Source organism: Artibeus jamaicensis, unplaced genomic scaffold, assembly GCF_021234435.1.
Source record: "Artibeus jamaicensis isolate MK-2021 breed Jamaican fruit bat unplaced genomic scaffold, CSHL_Jam_final scaffold_2172, whole genome shotgun sequence".
Lineage (NCBI taxonomy): Eukaryota > Metazoa > Chordata > Mammalia > Chiroptera > Phyllostomidae > Artibeus > Artibeus jamaicensis.
In genome coordinates this window covers 91,780-112,014 of record NW_026522031.1, presented here as the reverse complement: position 1 = coordinate 112,014, position 20,235 = coordinate 91,780, and the positions used below count along the sequence as shown (strand labels likewise).

Below are 20,235 nucleotides of genomic sequence, written 5' to 3'. Positions count from 1 at the left end.
GTACAGGGGTGAGCTCTTGAATGGATATATGATAAGGTCTGTCCAGAAAGTATCTAGCCATATACTATGAAAAATAGAGACATTTACTGAAGAATATACAAGACACAAGAAACAATGTACATAGGACAATGATGCCTCAGCCATCTTCAGAGTAGGCACCTTGGGACCTCACACAGTTCTCCCAGTCACCATCAGCTGCCCCATTGTATTTTCCTGAATCTCATCCATGGTCTGGGTCTGAAATCTCTTCCCTTTCAAAGGTGATTTTAGTTTTGGGAAAAGCCAGAATTCACAGGGCACCAAATCTGGGCTGTTGGGGCGCTGAGTCACCTGGGCGATTTGATGTTTTGCCAAAAACACTCTGTATGAGACGTGATGCATGAGCAGGTGCATTGTCGTGATGAAGCTGCCAATCACCAGGTGCCCACAGCCGTGGCCTTCTGAATCATCTGAATAGTTTTCGCAGAGGAATGTTCAAGCTTAACACAAAAGTTGATGTAGATTCATTGTTCCACTTGCCCAGATATTTTGAATGTGATAATTACACAGTACATATGCTCACTCAGCAGTGTCCACCACCTCCACTGACTGGTACAGTGAAGTCATCACTGTCACGCATGCGCATTCCAGTCCACTCTCCTTGGCTGCCAGGTCACATCAATGTCATGCAAACCCTTCTCATTATATTAACAATGGCTGGACTTTTTCTGGACAGACCTTGTATACACGAGGGGTAGATGGGCATGGCATACACCTTGAGAAGTAATGACAGGGACGCTAAATCCGGTGGGGTGGCTGTTTGCAGGCTGCCTGTCCCTTTCTGCTGGGGCTGCTGTGGGGACGAGGACGCGGTGCTGTCTGTGATAGCTGCAGTTCACGATGCACAGCAAAAGCTTAAACATGGCCCGCAGGGGGATGCGGTTCAGAGTTAGGCAGAATTTCGGGAGAGGATGGGCAGCAGTCTCAATGAAGCACAGCCCTGGCTCGCAACCCGACGCTATTGCAGGACAATGCCTGGTGCAGCGCTATGAGCAATTCCACTTGTGGATATTTGTCTGAAGGGACTGAATATACTAACTTGAAAAGATATTTTCTACCCCCTTGTTCCATGAAGTATTATTTATCATAGACATGGAAGCCATGCAGATGTCCATGGATAGATGAATGGATATAGAAAATGTGGTATATATACACACAATGGAATATTATTCAGTCATCAAAAAGAAAATCCTGCCATTTGCAACAACATTGATGGATTCTGAGTGCATTGTGCTAAGTGAAATAGGTCAGAAGGAGAGAAGACAAATCCTGTAAGATCTCACCCTTATGTGGGATAGAAAAACAAAACAAAAGCAAAAAACCCCAAAATCTGCACTGAGATACAGAGAATAGATTGATAGCTGCCAGAGAGAGGCAGCAAGGGAGGGGTGGGCCCAATGGGTGAAGGGGGTCTCAAGGCAGAAACTTAGTTATAAAATTAGCAAATCCTGGGGGTGCGATCTACAGCATGGTGACTATGATGGACATTGTGATCATGTCACAATATATACAAATATCAAATCCTTCTGTTGTGCACCTGCCACTAACACATGATAGGTCAATTTTATCTCAAAAAAGGAAAGAGCAGACAGGGGAGCAAGTGCTGCTACTTTTTTTTTTAAAGGATGCTGGAGAAGCTGGAACAAGGGTTCATGAAATTGCCAAGTCCTCAAACATGAGAGGGAGCGGGACAAGCTCTCGATTCAGGGTATGGAAGGAAAGCTGGGCTAGTGAGAGAAGCCTCGTACACACTGAATGGCAGAAGCATATACAAAACCAGGGAGGCTGAAAAAAACGCACTGTGAGGGATTGTGACATTAGCAGGGTGCAGAAAAGTTTAATTAATCATTCAGGGTACCAATGATCATATTACTTATTTTATGAAGGAAAGACCCTGTGGCTCAAAATAACATCCATTTGTCCCCTTTCGTTCTCCTGGGTCAGGAATCTGGGTGGGGTCTCTCCCAAGGCTGCAGGGACCCTAAGGCTCCACTGGGGAGGACCTGCTCACATATTCACTCCTGTTTATTAGCAGGAAGCAGGTGCTCCTGGGTTGTTGGACTGGGGACTTCAGTTTCTTGCTGGCTGTTGGCTGGACATCTTTCTCAGTTCCTTGCTATATGGGCCTCCCCACCGGGCGGCTCCCTGCATGGCAGCCTGCTACTCCGGAAGCAAGCCAGCAAGCAATCGAGGAAGACAGAGCAAACAATTTAAGAGTGTAACTGCGCAGAAACCTTATTTTCTTTAATCTGCCCTGTTATTTTGATTTTTTTCCTTTGACTCAAATTGGCCTCCTCTAGTGCCTGACTCAGCACCCTGGCTCTCCCTCACTTAAGCATTAAGCCCTCAGGACAATGAGGCTCTGGTCAGCATCCAGGAGTCATAGGAACAAGCCTCAGGTCTGTTGACCACAGAGAGTTTTAGTCAAATTAGGGGTAACACTTAGGCCTCAGTCCTGTGTCAGCTCCAGAATGACCCCACCAACTGCATCCTTGAGAAAGCCGGGGAAGCCACACCATGGCTGACCTCAGGACCCGAGGCCGTGATCGACCACCTAACTCCTACCCTGGTGCTCACCAATCAGAAGAGACCCCGCCCCCGACCATGACCCTAACTCCTATAGCTGCTCTGACAATGATTTTCCTACTGTATACACCACCCCCTGGAAGCCACCTGGGAGCCAAGCCTTTGAACATGAGCTACCTGTGACTCTGGGCATGGTGCCACCTCCTTAATAAATCCTTATTTTCTTGGCTGTGAGCTCTTGTTTGTGTCTTATTGAGCTTTAATGCGTGCAAGCAAACAGACCCCTTCAGGCCAGTAATGGAGGCAGAATGGTTTTTGACAGCCCATCATTTGTGCTGTTAGGAGGGAGTCACAGGCCCAGCCCACACGCGAGGTGTCACACGGGGCAGGGACACCAGGAGGCAGGCTCTTTGGTGCCGACTCAGAAGCTGCCTGTCACATGTGGCAGATAACGAGGGCTGACTCTCCAAAGCCAAAGTGTTTGGCAGATACGTGTTTGTATGCCAGTACTCAGGAGGGTGTACATGTTTCTTACCTCACTAGCTTGCGTTAAGTGTTATGCTACAAAGACAAAGAGAAAAATAGGGTACAAGGAAAATGCATGAGGATAAAGTAGAATTTCCACTTAGGCATGAAAGACCCAGGAGACGGGACCAGACAAATGAGATAGCTACTATAATACACTATTGCTTAAAAACAACAGGGCTTTTATAGACTTGACTGACCCCAACTACCAAAATATATAAATACTTGCCAAGGTGACAAAGTAATTCCTAATACCTGAATGTGCCATTGTAAGGAACTTCGAGAGGCAATTGGCAAAGGCTCCTTTATATTTCAAATGACTTTGTTTTCTTAAAAGGAGTGTAAAAGGAGGAAGAAAAAAAATCACAGCGTTGGAGGAAAGACTTTAGAATAGGCTCTTTCCTAATCTTGGCAGGACTGGTGGTGGGGCTCCAGCCTGTCTCTCAAACCTCCTCTCCCAACACTCACTGCCCAGCACATCACGCTGCAGGCACACTGGCCCCCCTGTTCGTTCACAGAACACCAGCTCAAGCTCCTCCCCAAACCTCATTTCATTCAGTGCCCCGTTCAAACGGAACTTCTCTGACTGCTATCTAAAATAGCATAAGGCTGCCCCTTGCTCTTACCTTGCTTTTATTTTTCTTCATAGAAGTTACCACTTTCTTAAATTATATTATGCCTTTATTGAAAAATCTGTTTATTATCTGACTCCTCCACTGAATTCGAGGTCTTGAGCTCACTAGAACCTGGAAAAGCAAGACATTGGCTCTTGTCAATAGTATCTTTTGAGTGAGTGAAAGTAAAAATAAGTAAAAGTAAAGTGAAGCCCATAAAATACAGATCAGCAGCAAATGCTGCATAACAAAAAGGGCGAAAATTGTGAAGAAGAGGCAATTAGCACTGTTGCTAGAACTGTGCTAATACGAATTCAAGCGTAATGGAGAATTTTTATATTTTTGTATAATACGTAATTCATATTTTAAAAATCCTGAAAGACTCCAGTGAGCTAATGTGCTGGAAAATAGTTACAATAACATATAAATCTGGTCGCAGAGCGACTCCCTCCTCCTCCAGATGCGCCTGCTAATTTCTGGGGAGTCTCCGAGAGGACACTGAGCTCACCCTCCTCCTTTATAAAAATGTATTCTTGTCGTTATTCGATTGGCTGTCCTTCCGAGGCACCCCATTTTCATTGGCTTCCACGCCAGGCTATCGCTCCAGAGCTCAAGCACTCTATTGGTCCGCTACTGCAGACGGCGGCGGCCGGAGGTCGGGCTGGAGGAGTTCCCCTATGACGTCAAAGGCACCTCCCGCCCACATTCCAAAGCCTGGGCCCAGACATCCCGTGGCCCCTGACTTTGGGGGCGGGACAGGAGGAGAAAAAGACTTGTGATTGGGTGGAGCGGGCGAAGTGAGTATCCGATTGGTCATTTCCCTGGAGGGAGGTGGAGTCATAGGTGGGTCTTGGAGTCGTAGGTGGGTCCTGAAACCAAGCTGAGAGGCTCTCTGGGGAGTCTCAAAGTTTGTGTCTGCAGCAGTAGTGGAAAGTGGGCTTAACGAAAAGGCGTTTTCTTGGGATGAGAGCTGTTCTCTTATCTTCTTTTTGGATACACACTCTGCTTTAACCCTTTCAGCCTTAGCCCGATTCCTCGACAGCTTGTCTCGTCAGGGGATTTTCAGATCTCCGAGGATACCGGACGGGGAGCCTTTGGCAGTTCTCTCTCTGGCAGGGGAGCGAACTTTTTCCTTCCTAAGTGCATAAGCCACACGCACACACGAGCGCGCGCGCGCACACACACACGCGAGGAGCCGGATCTCGCCCTCCGAGGCGGTTCTGCACGCTCCTCTCCTGCGCTCAGCATCCTCGGCCCGTCGCGCCTCGGACCACCATGGAGGTGCCCGAGAGCGGGGAGCAGAGCGTCCTGCAGTGGGACCGCAAGCTGAGCGAGCTGTCAGAGCCCGGGGACACCGAGGCTCTCATGTATCACACGGTGAGGACACGGGCGGTGGGGCGGACAGGGCGGCTTGATAGGGGGATTGCTGTCAGCAGAGGAACAGCTGGGGAAAGGGAACTGGGATGGAAGTGTTTGGGAAGCAGTATGCCCAGAATGAAAAGGTCTGGGAAGAGGCGTGGTTCTTCCGTCTGATTAAAGGTGGGCAGCTGGCCCCTTTTAACTCTCAATACTAGTTATGACAATGTTTTTGCTTTAGACATTTTTACTTTTCCCCCCAAGCTTTTTCACCTCTGCATTATCATTTCCTATTGCTATCAATATGTTAAAATGGGAGAAGGGTAAGGTATTTTGAGAATAATATGCCTCTGTTTTTAGTTAGATTTTTGTGGGAAGGTTTTTAAATCCTTAACAAAATTAAGTGGCATTTTCTTTCCTTCCCTGTCATATTCTTTCTTTTCCTTTACTTCCTTATTAATATTTCAACAAGAACACCCGTGTGTGTGTGTGTGTGTGTGTGTGTGTGTATAAGGCCCCATCGAATGAGGAGGAAAATTGCTTTATTTGGCTCCTTTGACTGTATGGCGGAGAAATCTGCTTCCTCCCTCTTCTGAGGGAAGATCAGCAGAGGAGTCTGGAAAATCTGAGGCAGCTGCATATTTCAGAAAGTCCGTGGAGAAGGTGGGACAGCTCACCAGTTCCTTGTTCAGTCTAATGTCTGAGATCCCTTTGGGGATTAAGCTGGCACAGAGCAAAGACATTTCTTTGAGAGTTTTCAATTCCAATTTTTTTTACATATGCAAAATGAAATTTTATTTTCAGCAGCCAGTACTGTTTAATGACTGTGAAATCTTTGTTTCTTTTTAAAATAAATGCATAGGGGTGTGTGTGTGAGAGAGAGAGAGGTGGGAGGGGGAGAGCGAGAGAGAGGGAGGGAGGGAGAGAAGACAACACTAATGAGAAAACGAGAGGCTTGGCTGTTTCCCCTTCATGATTCTTTTAATGGGGTCAGTGCCAGGATATTTGAAACTTTTGCAAAATGGCCTGCAGGCTCCACCTCTTTGGCCTTTGCCTCTGCCCGACGTTATTTTGGGAAAAGGGATGAGGGCCTCCCTGTGATTCCCACCAAAGCATTTGTGGTGGCTGAGAATGGTTTGTTTAAAAAATGCAGAGTGCAGGGCTGAGAGGGAATGGTAGTTCATGCTGGGGCACAAGCCAGATGTGTAGTGTGAGCTGCCAGGCGTTGCTCCATGGGTCCAGCCCGCAGACCGCGTGGGCCCAATTTGGATGGAGGGCCCAGACGTGCTTCCTGTCGTCAGTGCGGAACTCAGAGCACGCTGGCCCTCAGAGATCTTCTGATAATTGGATGCACCAGATGTTTCTCCTGACATGGACTGCACTTGAACCATTTGGGGAGGACAGCTCTTCTCTTTTGTTCTTAAGGACACTGAGGGTTGTCTCATCTAGCAGCTCCGATGTCACAGTTTGGGGGTTGTCTCTGAACCAGTGGGATGAAGTGTGCACAGGCGTCCACATTTCCTTTCTTGGGCTCTGGGGCTTGTGCGGGTGAGATCACAGGCCAGAGTTTGAGATAGTGCCTGTGACTGTGACATTCATTCCGGGCAGAACAGCTCGGACTGGCTCTCACACCTTCCCACACTGTTGCAGGAACAGGGCTCTAACCTTCCTTTTGGTATGAAGGGCTGGGATTTTCTGTGTCATTGTAGTAAAGCAGTGATGTGTGATTATTTTTCTCCTGATTTTTCTTTAAATGACTTTATGTTCATCACTTAGGGACACATTTCTCTTCTGCAGATTTCACTCGTAGAAAATACCACTCACAATTGTCTCAAGTCATTGCCAGTAAATTGCGTATATGAATTAGTGTTGAAAGAGGTATTGGGTTTAGTAGCATAGACGCTTGGATTATATTCCTTCTAAACTAAAAGGGGTTTGGCAGAGATTTGAAAGTAGATAACTTCCCCATCTGTTTCTTAAACTCTGTCGGGTATCCAGTTGCGGAGCTGGTTATTATTGCCATTTGTCCATAATGTGGAAGGGACTGACCTCCAGGTAGAAAAAAGATAGCCCGATTAGGCATTCACTCAAAGATTTGTTTGTTCTTTTGATTAATAGTTATTGAATGCCCGCTGTGTGCCAACCACTGTTCTACACAATTGTGATACACGAGTGAATGAAAGCAGGCAAAAATTCTTGGCCTTAAGAAGCTTACATTCTAGTGTATGTGTGTGTGTGTGTGTGTGTGTGTGTGTGTGTGTGTGTGTGTGCAGGGGAAGATAAACAAGTGACCCACCTAAAATAGTATGTTGGACAATGCAAGTGCTATTGAAAAATAAAAGTAAAACAAGGTGAGGGAGATGGAGGAAGGGCAAAATAGGCTATTGAGTTGAGTAATCAGAATAAGCCCCAGAGAGGAAGTGGATGTGAACAAAGGCTTGAAGGAGGGGAGGATGTTGGCCGAGCAGGATGAAAAGCCAGAGTGAAGGCCCTACGGTGGGAATGGGTCTGTGACGGTATTTTCTGTTTTAGACTCCCCTCATTTCAATCAGTTATTTTCTTCATAAGTATGGCTAACTTCTGGGGCACAGTGCCTGTGTTCGGAATGACCTGGTAAAACGTTCCCAGTTCAGTGCGTTGGGCATTGTGTAAAGACAGAAGAGTCTGCAGGGAGGGTAAGGCACAGCGGTCAATTAGGAAAGTGGTAAGATACGATAACAGCTACCGTCTATTGAGTACGTATGGTATGAAAGGGAGGGCTGGCCTCATGAGCTGCCCCCTGTGCAGCCCACGGGCCTTGGTCTGATGCTCTCCTGTCGCCATCTTGCCATCCATAAAGGCTTCGGGACAGGGGGCTCCAACTTTCCATTTTGCACGGAGTCCCATGGATCATGTCGTTGGTCCTCCTGAAAGGCATTGTATGTAGTGCTTCTCAAAAGTTATACCATCGAACCCTCTTAATGACCCAATGAAAGAGTCATTTTTATTATTTTTATTCTACAATTAAGAAAATTGAGGCTTCACGAGCTTAAGCGACTTGGTGAAAGGTCCCACAGCTAATTACTGATGGAATTTAAATGCAAGGCTGCCTGCCTTCAAAGCCCAGGCTTTTGCTCATTGAATGAAGCATCCAGAGTTAAACAGCAAGAACAGAGTCTGAGGATGGGAGACGATGACTGGGCCATCCAAACCTGCAGAGCCCCAAGGCAGCTAATGTTTAACTGAGAGTGACAGTCACCAAGCCTTCCTAGCGTGATCACTCTATTTGCTCAACTGGGGACTTAGTTACCGCAGGCAGGATTGCTAATGCCCTTGTCACCTACGTGATTTTAAAAGCGTAGAAGGTTTAAGTAGCCTGAGGCAGGGATTTTAAGGTCTCTCAGGGGCTGTCTGGGGGCCATCAGGAGCAATGATTTTCTCATTTCTTTAGTTTCGAAGAAGACTTCTCGGTCCAGAAGGACATAGGCTCAAAGTATATGAAATAATGAAACACAGAAGAGTATGAGTATGGACTTGCCTGTTAGATCCTGAATTATTAGAGCTTTGGGCTTCCTCTGGAAGCTTAAAAATAGTTTCTATAGAGATGATCAAATACAATTTTAAGTCAGAATTTCTGTTATGAAGTCAGGAGAGGGAGGGAGGAATTATTTACACGTTATCCCTTAGTAGTATTTGGGTTTTAACCTCCTGGATGTATTTAGAAAATGAAAAATGACAATTTACAGACACTGCATAAAACTGGACTAGAGGTAACTTTAGCTTGAGTTTCCTTGAGGGGAGAAGGGAATCCGCTGTGCTATTAACGATCGACACCCCCCTCCAGTGGGTAGAGACCCTGGGTGACCATCAGAGTAGCTGGCATGGTTGGTGGGGCGGGGCCTTCCTGGTGGAGGATTAACGCTGGGTCTGTGTATGATAAACTCTGCAATTTTGGTAATTTTCTTATTTATTTTATTTTACTTTCAGTAACTTCCTTATGTCTCTGTTTAGCAATCTGGAAAATGGGAATTTTGTCCATTATGGCAGTGATTTTATTTCATTTTTTTAAAGCATGCTATAGGAACACCCAAACCCAAGTCTTTGCAAAGATAACAACAATCCTGCTTGTTTTAAGTACAAAATTCCTATCAATCCAGTTCTTTCTAAAATGATTTAGTGGTTCTGCTACTCAACTTTTGCATCCAGTTGGGCCTACAAGCGAAATGACTGATCCCTGATGGTCATAGGTGGGGCGTCGCGGGGATGTCCAACCTGCCCGGTGTCCGGATGTGAAGGCCATCTGGCTTCCGTGTCCGGCACTGATCGCCAGAATGGAGGTGGCCGATCTCCCAGGCTGGCGGTTTCCCGTTCCTCTCACCTGGCCCAGAGACCGACAGGGCTCCGGTGGGCTTCTGGGGGGAAACCTGGGTCCCTGTGGCTTGAGAACACCACTACCTCTGGTCACCTGAGCTCCACAAACTGAGTACAAGGAATGATTTCCAGGAGGAGGCAAAGCTGTGAAGTAAGTGTTGTTTGTCTTCAAGGCCCTCGCTTCGTCTCGTTTCCCCTTCGCCCCTTTCCTGTTTCCCTTGTTTCTTGGGACCACCCCCCTCCTCCCCCAGTGCTCGCTGTAACAATGTTCTCTCCCCAGCTTTTCCTCTGAAATTTTGCTCTCAGGAAAGAGTTGATAAGTTTACACTCTTTGACAATAGTTACTTCAGGTCAAAAGGATGAATCTCCAAAGGGACAGACAGTTGAAGGCACTAGTTGGGTAAAAGGGGAGCCCTTACTGCCCCTCTACCATCCCATGCGTGTGGCCGTTATTCCTAAAGTAACCTTGCACACGTGTTGCTTATTAATCTATGATCTAAAGGATTTTTATGGGCTTGGTAAAAAATCTTTGACCTGTTATACTGTTGTGTCTGAAATTGTTCTCATGGTGTTCACTTGAGTTGGGGGGCAAGGGGGACTTGGGCACAGCCCTGAAAGGTGAGAGTGTTGTGCTTGCCCTCTTTCTTGGAAGATCCCTGAGTGATAATACTCTGTGTGAAGTTGCTCTTGCAGGAGAACCAAGGCAGTGCACCTAGATTAATAATTGAAGTATATTACAATGCTTGCAGCTGCAAGTAACTGAAAACCGATCCAGATTGCCTATTTAATAAATAAATGATTATGCCATGTTGCAAGGGGCCTAGGAGTATAGCTACTTGTTTGGCTGATTCAGCAACTCCTCGGTGTTATCATCATGCACCCAGATTCCAATCTATATGCAGATTTCATCTTTAGGTTGGTGCAACCCGACGGCTACTCATAGGCATATGAGTGACTGGTGTTGAATTCAAAATGACGATACCCAGAGGAAGAGAGAGAGGTTGCATCTTCCTCATGTTCCGTCCTAAAATGGAAGAGACTTTTCAGAAGCCCACCAGCCAATTTCTCATTGAGCTTCATTGGCGAGGATTGGATCACATGACCATTTGTAAATCAATGGCTGGAATGGGATTTACATGATTGGCTTAGATTAGTCACCTGGGGAGGGAGGAGCTATTGGAGGCTCAGAGTGACTGTCCGTCATGACTATTAGTAAAATAGTCTGGGTGGGTAGGCCTTTCCCTAACTAAAAGATGTGTTTGTTCAACCAATGGCTGTTTTCATCACAAAGATGGACCAGCAAATAGAAAATGTTTTAAAATCCACGATCAGCCTTGGGAGCAAAAGATTAAACCAAATACTGTGCCATTTGCAGAGCTCCGAGAATATTACTGTGCTAACAGTGCCCAGTGAAGGAAGGTGGTAGAGATGGCAACAGTCTCTGAAACGCATGCAAGGGTTACCACGGAGAGAGTGCTGCTGTGTCCCAACTCACTAACTAGGAAATCAGGAATTAACGATAGCATCTGAATGCTCAGCATCAGGGTCCACTGTCAGGGCTGAAGGTAACTGACTAGCTGAGCCCACGGTCATGCTCACCGTGCAGGACAAGGATGCCTTGTTCTGTTCGAGCTTCACATGAGCTCACATCAGCACAATGCCATTTTTCAAAGAAGCTGTTTTTCCAGTTGCGTGTAGCTATTCCAATATTGATACGGGTGTGCCTCTTTGCAGCTCGAACCGCCTGCCTCAGGCATGGCTTTGACCTATCTGCTGACCGTCTTGGGAAGCCGGTCTGGGCCTTGGCTGGGCAGTTGGTGGGGCACAGGGCCTATGACTGCAGGGTGCCCGTGAATGGTTTTATGAAGGAAGGAGCAGGGCCCACATTCCCTACCTCTGTAGTTAGAACTGAAAAGAATGGATGAGACCCATGGTCTTTGTGTTGACCTTGAGCCCATTGCTCCATCTCCCTGCTCATCATATGCCCTCAGGCTCTTTCAAGCGAAGTTCCAAGTGACCTCAGGTTTTCCCTGAATGGCATTGTCAGGGTTATCCATGAGGTACATAGAAGGATTATCTGTGGAGGATCTGAAACCCAGAGCAGTAAACAGTTTGCTCAGCAGGAACACAAGCTCTTCAAGGACAGGAGATGTGACTTTGTCTTTTCCGTACCCCACGGTGCTGGACCAAGCGCAGAGATTCGTGGTAACTGCCTGGTGCACTTTAATTAGAGTGAGGCCGTCTTGGAGAATGGCCTTGGATAAGCTCACTGGCCTTTTTTATTAATACAGTTTTTACACTCTGCATTCTTTTTTTTTCAAGATTTAATTCATTTATTTTTAGAGAGAGGGGAAGGGAAGGATAGAGAGAGGGAGAGAGAGAGAGAGAAACATCGATTGGTTGTCTCTCATATGCTCTCTGACTGGGACCGAACCCTCAACCCAGGCGTGTGCCCTGACTGGGTATTGAACCGGCAGCCTTTCACTTTGCGAGACTTTGCCCAACTGAGCCACACCAGACAGGGCTACACTCTGCATTCTTGTGAATGCTTCTTGCAAATCTGAAATCTTAGTATAAAGTGATTTGGGTAATTCCATGTCAGTCTCTTTCCTGGTTTGGTTGGGAGAACAAGATGGGGAAGGAGGCCTGTAGAACAGCCCCAGTTCTCCACCAGAGCAGAGGTGAAGGCAGCATTGTGGAAAGGGTGGGCTTTCGAGCCATGTAGACTTGGTATGCAGGGCCCTGGTTCTCCGGTGGCCTTGCATGAATTACCTCACCTCTTTGGGTCTCAGTATCTTGGCATGTCACTGGTTGGATCATAGCAGACACACTTTTCTACCCTGTCTGCCAAGTCCAATGTCTTCTCTCTGGGTCCACAGGAGCCTGACATCATCAGGAACACAGGGGCTTATAATTATTCTCTCTCGTGTATCCTCATTTCCTTTCCGCCCCAGCTCCTTACCTTCTGCACTAAACACGGGTCTCTGCCTTGAACACGTGTTTGCCTGATGCTATTACTCATCCTTGCTCATTTTTTCTCTCTCGTTGACCGCCAGCTTTGCTCCAACCAGTGGTCAGTAGCTCCCGCCTTCATTTCCTCACTTCCTACCGACTCCTGTGTTTTCTGGTTCCTTCTTCTGCTACAGGTCTTCCAGCTTCTCCCTATCTGCTAAATCCAGTCTTTCCTCTGCCCTTACTTGCTGGGCCTCATGGGAATGTTTGGCGATGCTGACCACCGGGTTCTCTTGCAACTCGTTCTTGTAACTCGCTCTGGTGGGTTTAGTTTCTCCTCCTTACTACCTGTTAAAATGTGAGCATTTGGTACGTGGCCTTACGTCCTCCCTGAACGCTCCCCTGGGCTCCTCTACCAACTTCAGTACAGATGGTTTCAGATCTTTTATATGTGTTACTTGTCACTTGACAGACAGTGGGAGATCTTTGGAGTATGACCCAGGATTCTTCCGGGCCCTCATTAGCTGCAGACCGGCTCCAGCAGGGTAACTCTTGGAACGTCACAATGCGTTTCACAGTCGAGGAAGAGCTATGGTGCACTTCGATCCCCCCAATCACCGCACCCCATTTATCTCAGGGGATGTTTAATGACTCAGCTGTCCTGCAGTGGAGACCTGTGAGAAGCTCCCGGGTCGTGACTGGGACACAGCGGTTTCCAGAATCAATAGCATTCACCAGACACAGGCTGTGTTTTTTTGTCTGGGCTTGTGCTTCTTCTTTGGCTGGGGAAACCCATTGAGCCGTTCTCCAGTGGCACGTCCGATGTTTTTCTAGGATTCTGGAAGGTCACTGCAAAAGTCAGACGTAACTTCTTAGCTCATGTACCATATGTTCTTCTCGTGTGTTTAACTGCTGCCGGCCTCAGTTACAATCACCTCACGTTGAATTGTTTGCCTTTGAATCGCTCTGTTCTGGAGTAATTTATTTATCTAAAGTTTGCTGACATGACTTTTCATTTTTGTTTTTAAGAATTGAGGTGGGTTGCTCTGAGCCACCCACATGTCTGTGCCTGCTTCTTCTTAGTGGCTCCTGGCAGAGAGGTGTTTTTTTTGGAGCCTGAAGCGTCGGGATGGGTGAGCTCTTTCTAGTCCAAGTTAGTTCCCGTCCTTGGTCTCAGAGTGTGCACCTGTAAAATGCCGTGTTTGTTTGTGCTCCACAGTCCCAAAGGTCCCCTTCCACGAGCATCCTGCTGCCACCCTGGAAAGTCGCTTTAAGAAAAAAAAAATAGGTGACTTAAAACAAAATTCAGTGCTTTGCCTCTTTCACTGGGGCAACTCAGTTCATCTGCAGGTGTAGTTTTGCATTTTTTGTAGCTTCTGTTTTCCGACTTGAAACCTTGCTTCAGTAAAACCCAGACAAAATAAAGAATGGAAAAACAGAGAGGTAGGAAACATATTTTTAACATCAGAAAAAAAAAATCTCTCTTCAGACTTCTTGGCACATAAGAGAAGTCTGGGGGGGAAGAAAGGTCCACAAACAGTTTCCTAGTTGTCTGAGTGGAAAATCCTGGTTTTTAACGTTTCATAGCTTGGAAATGTCTGAATAGTTTTTGTTTAAAGGGAAATTCCTTTTGGCTGAGAAAGAGCCGGCAGGATTCAAACTGATAAGGCGATGTTTTCAGAAAACTTGGAGGAAACCGGGCTTTGTGAGGAAGGTGCTTTTCACTGGCCGATTGTGTGCAGCAGAAATTTCAGTCCATGTTTACGGATCACAGAGTTTGAAAGCTTCAGTCTTTAGTGACTCCTTCCTTCTTCTCGCTTCCTCTCGGGGCATCCACAGCTGGTCTTTCCTCCCAATTCGAGACACTCCATGAGCTGCTTTTCTAAACCTGCACATGTTCAAGGCGGGAGGATGTGCGATCTTGACCTTGTGGCTCTCCCAGTGGAGGGGGCAGGAACGTGCGTAAACAGGTCATTCAATGCCAGTCATTAAATACCTGGTGTACATTTTGCATTAGAGCTGTATTCCAAGTATTTCTGGAGCACAGAGAGTGGAGTAACGATTCTGAAGGAGACCGGGGGTTGGGGAATACTTCCCAGAGGAAAGGATATTTGCAGTGGGTTCTGAAGTATCCATAGGAGCTCTCCAGCAGGTGGGAACGGCAGATGCTGAGTAGGAATGTATAAAACATCTTGGTTGATTCTGGAAATCCCAAGGAATTTTATGTAGTTAGAGAGCAGGGTGCTCTGCAGGGAGTGTTGGAAGATAGGACAAGATCGTAAAGGTTTGCTTGTTTTGTTAACCATGTGGACGTCCTTTGGTGGGTAGTAAGGCGGAAGGCTTTTAACCAGAAAGGGGTAGCAAAAGAAATGCATTTTATTTTATTAAGATTTTATTTATTCATTTTTAGAGGGGAAGAGAAGGAGAAAGGCAGAGAAATATCAGTGTGTGGTTGCCTCTCATGTGCCCCCCACTGGGAACCTGGCCCACAACCCAGGCATGTGCCCTGACTGGGAATCCACCGGAGACCCTTTGGTTCGCAGCCTGCACTCAATCCCCTGAGCTATACCAGCCAGGGCTCAGAAATGCCTTTTAGAAAGGAAGCCCCAGTGCTTATAAAGGATGGATTGGAGGGGAGAATTAAGGCGACAAGATAATCTGCTGGCCCTTTCATCTGTGAAGTAGAAGATGAACCACGAAGACCTGAACCAGACAGTGGGGGGCACAAAGCACAAGATAGGGTTACAAGCTAGACTTGGGGACTTGGTGACCCAGCAGGATGTCAGAGGGACATAGGAGACTTCCTGTTCTCTGACTTGGTATCAGCTGATTTGCAGGAGAAATGAGTGTGGTGGGGGAGATCGTGAGTTCTGTTCTGGACGTGGCAATTCTGATGTGTTCATCAGAACCCAGTGGATGTGCAAGCGTGGGTCTGGAGTTCTGGAGGAAGGTCTGGACTGGGGATGTGGATTTGAGCCTAGTGGAGGGTAAGTGAAGCTAACGTCTCACGTCAGAGGGTCCTGAGAGGTCAGGCTGAGAGTGAGCAACGTGACTGAAAGGCTAAGGTTGGAGCCCTGGGGACACTTGAAGGGTTAGCAGGGGAAGAAGAATCTGCGTATGGAACTCCGAAAGGAACGGCAGGGAGATGTGGAGAAAATGCAGGGCAGCCCTACCACAGGATCCAAAAGCCAGAGGTACAGCTGCAGAGCGGTCAAGATCAAGGGCTGGGTGTGCTCTCCGGCTGACCACTAAGCACGCCAAGTCCTGTGTGTGCGCACTGTGCAGTTCGGTACCTGCGTCTCGGCCACAGAGGCCTCCCTGTGGTCAGCGCCCGTGGGCGTGCTATGCGCACTGTGCCTGGGCCGCGGAGACCTCGCTTCCCGACGAGAGTAGGAACTGCAGAAGGGCGGGGGCTAGGAAACAGGCCCGGTGGGTACGCACGCCACGCTGCCTCTCCCGCTCCAGATTAACGTCAGCCCTCCAAATGGCCCGTGGAATGCTGGCGCCTGCCGTTTCAGGAGGGCCCTTTCTTCGTCCTTCTCTCCAGGCTGAGTCCATGTGTCTCTGCTGCCCTTCTGATCTGCAAGGAGGACTTTGTGTGCGTGTCCCTTTGTGCACATGCCCTTTACGGTTCGCAGGCTTCAGGGTGTGCAAAAGAACGGTCTCTGGACTCACACCTGTCAAAGAGTGGTGGGATAGTCCAAATGGCTCTACGGTTTGAGCCTTGTCCTCTCTGTGTGTTCTCACGGCTCTGTCCACTGGGAGAGCATCAGTCACCAAACATGACTTCAGTCACAGAGACATCAACAATATTCAAATGGCAGAAAAACAGGGGAAAAAACTCCCTAATTCCCCCTGTTTTTCTAAGGCATAAGAAGGGCAGGTGAGGACACATAGTTTTGTAATAAGGACGTGAGTCGGAGGGCGTTCCAGTGGAGGGAAGGTTCAAAGGAATGGTGCAGCTTCCAAGAAAGCAGGGCCTGGCTCTGAGGACCTACAAAGGGGCCTCTGTCCAGACGCGGGCAGCCCTCCCTGTGGCGTGCTGGGGGCTGGCTTCACCTTTGCTCTCTGCTGCCTTGGATCTGGGGTGTTGCTTTTATCTCAGGTTTGCTGTCACCCAGGGAGGTCAGGGTCAGGCACAGGAAGAGCAGCTCTGCCACCAGGACCGATGGACACAAGGGTCTAGGAAAGGGGGGCGGGTGGAGAGTAACGGGGATTCTGCTTCCTGATGCCCAGAGGGAAGCAGCTTCGCCCGCCCCCAGTTCGGCTGTCCTGTTGGTTTTATGGATCGCTTGGCTGGCGGGGAATCAGCTTGTATTTTTTATCACATTGTTCGAGTAACAAAATGTCGTGAGGTTGAAGCACCTGTGTTACAAAGTTTTAAAAAACACAGACTTAGTTATTTAGAACAGTGTTAGGTTCGCGGGAGATTGAGCAGCCCGTCAGAGCGTTCCCAGGCACCCCTTGTTCTCTGCCCACCAGGCACAGCCTGCTCCGCCAGCAGTGCCGCCCTCAGGGGCTTTGGGGCTGTGGATCGGGTTTACCTGTGGCAGCTTTTGATTTTAACTTTGCTTTTTAAAATTAGGCACAGGCAAGCTTCCTTTTGGAGTGGACCAGGCAGCCAAATTGGCCCACAAGAGCCTTAAACATACATGTATGTGAGTGTGTGTATGTGTAGGGTGCTTTTGTGTTCTTTTAACGAAAACTTACTTAAAACAGTTTAGGACCTATAGATTTCAGAATACAATGAAAAAGTTGAAATCTGGTGCAAACTACCCTCCCTTCTTCCTCCCCGTTTATAAATGGCTTGGGCACCGGACACCATCCTTTGGAAAGGAGTGGGGTCGAGTGGGGGAAATACCATGTTTGCTGTAAAGCCCAGCTTTGTACTTTGTAGCTAGGAGTTTTCTCTTCCTACCCTCAGATGGTATTTGTGTCCGCGGCACAGCCAGGAGTTGTTTTTCTGGTTCTGCTCTGGATTTGCAAGTTTTCTTCCCAGGGCCCTCCCACCGCCTTGACCTACATTTGGGAACAGCTGGAAAGCCTCGGGGCCGGGGGCTGAGGAGCTCGAGGAGGCCACAACCAAACCCAGATGAGGACACACCTGCCAGCCTGGGGCTCCAGGACATCCTGTTCTAACTGAAGCCCCCCCTCCCACCCGCCCCCCTTGACCCTAGCAACCTATGCATTTTCATGTGTGATGGGGAAGAGAAACAGAAAAGTAGCAGCGAGAAAACCACTTGTTTTCCAGCTGTGTTGACACAACAGAATCACGAGGTGGGTTGAAACCATGTTTGCTTCTCACTGAGATACAGACAGATGTATAGGAGGAAACTGGAATTAAGCCTGGCCCAGCTGAGAGGTCGGTTGGTTGAACGGATTGCACAGGAGTTGTTTTTAGCTTTCTTATTCCGACCCTTCCTATTTCTGGGGTGGGGTTCTGAATGTCCCCCACCGGGGCGGGGAGAGCGTTGCTCAGAAAGGCAGGCGTTGTCCAATCAGCGCGAACTCTGTAGCGCTCATGACCGCTGACAGTGATTTGTTCCCTGCGTCCCCAACCCTGTGGGCCGGCACTCTTAGGCAGTGGGGACGTCTGCCCGTGGCACTGAAGTCACGGAGGAGACTGAGTACAGCCCAGCGCTCTGTCGGCTCCAGCCCCCAGTGGGAGCCCGCCAGAGGCTCCCTCGTTGGGAAGCTTCCAGACCAGAGCCAAGCACACCATACGTATGCAGTAAGATATTTGCTGCATGAGTGAGTGAATGAATGACTCTGGGCTGACAGTAGTGTTCTGGCCCTCGCTGCTCTGGGTACGTTTCTGAGACTATTTCACAAGGCTGAGAGAGGACAAGTGACATGAGGTAAGTAAAGTGTCTACCTCCATGCTGGGCCCGTGACCACCACTTAGCAGATGTTAGGTCATTATCCTCCATGTTTCTACTCTGGCAATTTCAGGGCAGCATAGGAAGAAAACCCTTGCTGAATTCTAAACTGCAAGAAAAAAAAAATCGATGAGCCCTGGCTGGAGTGGCTCCGTGGTTTGGGCATTGTCTTGCAAACCTAACACTCTCTGGTTTGATTCCCACTTCCGTGCACGTGCCTGTGCTGTGGGTTCGGTCCCCAGCTGGGGCTTGTGTGGGAGACAACCAGTCAGCGTCTCTCTCTCACATTGATGTTTCTCTCCCTCTCTTTCTCCCTCCCTTCCCTTCTCTCGAGAAGCCATAAAAGGGGGGAAAAAGGGTAGAATAAAGGCTGTGCCATGTGACCTCATTGTTTTTTTAATTAATTATTCCTGGTTTTATTGGGTTGTAATTGACGTATAACACAGATGTACAAGGGAATGATTCAATATTTGTGTATATTGCAAACTGATTACCACCATAAGTCAAGTTAATATCCATGGCCTCACAGTTACATTTTTTCCCCTAACGATGAAAAGTTTTAAGACTTACCGTCTTAGAAACTTCCATATACGCAGCATAGAATTGTTAACCGTGGTCCCCACGTCGTACATTTCATCTCCAGGACTGATTTATCTTGCAGTGGGAAGTTTGCACCTCCTGACCCCGCCAATGTGGCCTAATTGTGGCCAGACATTTGGGGGGGGGGAAGCCCTAAAAGTTTCCTTAGTTCATATATGAATCTTCTCAGGTTTGAGGCCTGGGACTGATTTGCATGACTGAATTCGCACTTCAGTGTTTCAGCCACCTGCTTCTGCAGAACCGATATTCTTTGTAGGTTTTGAGGGGGTGGGTTGGTGGCAGGTGTTAGCATTCTTCAAGTCACAGGAGGGTGGGCAAGAAAGGGGCCAGCCCGTTCCCTGACACCGTTGTCTCCAGAAATAGCCCTGTATGGCTGGATGCTGAGATCATTTACAGTGTTTTCCTAATATATAAACAGCATTTCTGGAGCCGATTGGGATAGGAATCCATCAACACAAGGGGTGTGGGGAAGGAACTGTGAGTGTGGCCTGGACCAGCCTCTGTGGGGTCCTATGCACAGCATGGGGGTCAGGCCTGAAGGGCTCTCATCTGCTGTGACTCTGCCTGTCCCCTGGGCTTTCCCAGCAGGGCAGCTTTGAGTGCTATTGATAAGCTGCACCAAAAGGCATTTAACCCACAGCACCCTTTCCTTCTGACCCATGGCCTGAACTACCTTCCGCCTTTGACCTTCCAGGATGGCTGATGTAAGCGGCATTCAGGAACTGCACCTCCCCAGTCTGCTTTCTTGGGAAGCAGGGTTCTAAGTTGTTCTTCTCTGCCTTCCTTCTACCCGGACCAACCAGCCTTCTATCTATGGAAGCTCCATGGAGATTCTGGTGTGAGAACGGAACCCCTTGCATATTGCCTTGTTATTGTTTTGGTCATTTCAGCAGGGGTTTGAGAGGGCGCTGTGTTCAAATCTCCATTCCACCTGCCATCCACCCCCCCCCCAAAGTTGTGCTTTTTAAAAAATTTATGATTTTATTTATTTATTTTTAGGTAGAGGGGAAAGGAAGCGGAGAGAAAGGAGAGAGAGGAGGGGAGAAACATCAATGCGTGGTTGCCTCTTGTACGCCCCCTACTGGGGACCTGGCCTGCAACCCAGGCATGTATCCTGACAGAGAATCGAACCAGCAGCTCGCGCTCAATCCACTGTGCTACACCAGCTAGGGCTGCGTTTTTACTTTAAACAATGAAAATACCATTGCTGACAATGGGGTTGAGTGCCAGAGAGAGCCTTAGCCACAGAGGCGAATGAGTTTGAATGTGATCTGGAGCAGCCACCCTGCTGCAAGACAGCTGGCAGCTGGGGGGACTGGTTAGCCCTTCATTGGTTTTTCATGAAACGCAGATGACTTTTCATGAAGTTTGTTCTATGGTAGTTGCCAACCAAA

At 48.1% G+C, this 20,235-nt stretch overlaps 1 protein-coding gene across 1 annotated transcript in view; it reads left to right on the top strand.

Moving 5' to 3' along the window:
• The first annotated feature begins 4,571 nt into the window (after positions 1-4,571).
• The window catches only part of CREB3L2 (cAMP responsive element binding protein 3 like 2), a 102,759-nt gene continuing 87,095 nt past the window's right edge, over positions 4,572-20,235 (top strand). Inside the window, exon 1 of the mRNA XM_053656622.1 lies at positions 4,572-5,081. Coding sequence (XP_053512597.1) covers positions 4,980-5,081 — 102 coding nt within the window. The 5' untranslated portion in view covers positions 4,572-4,979. The remainder of the gene's footprint in view (positions 5,082-20,235) is intronic.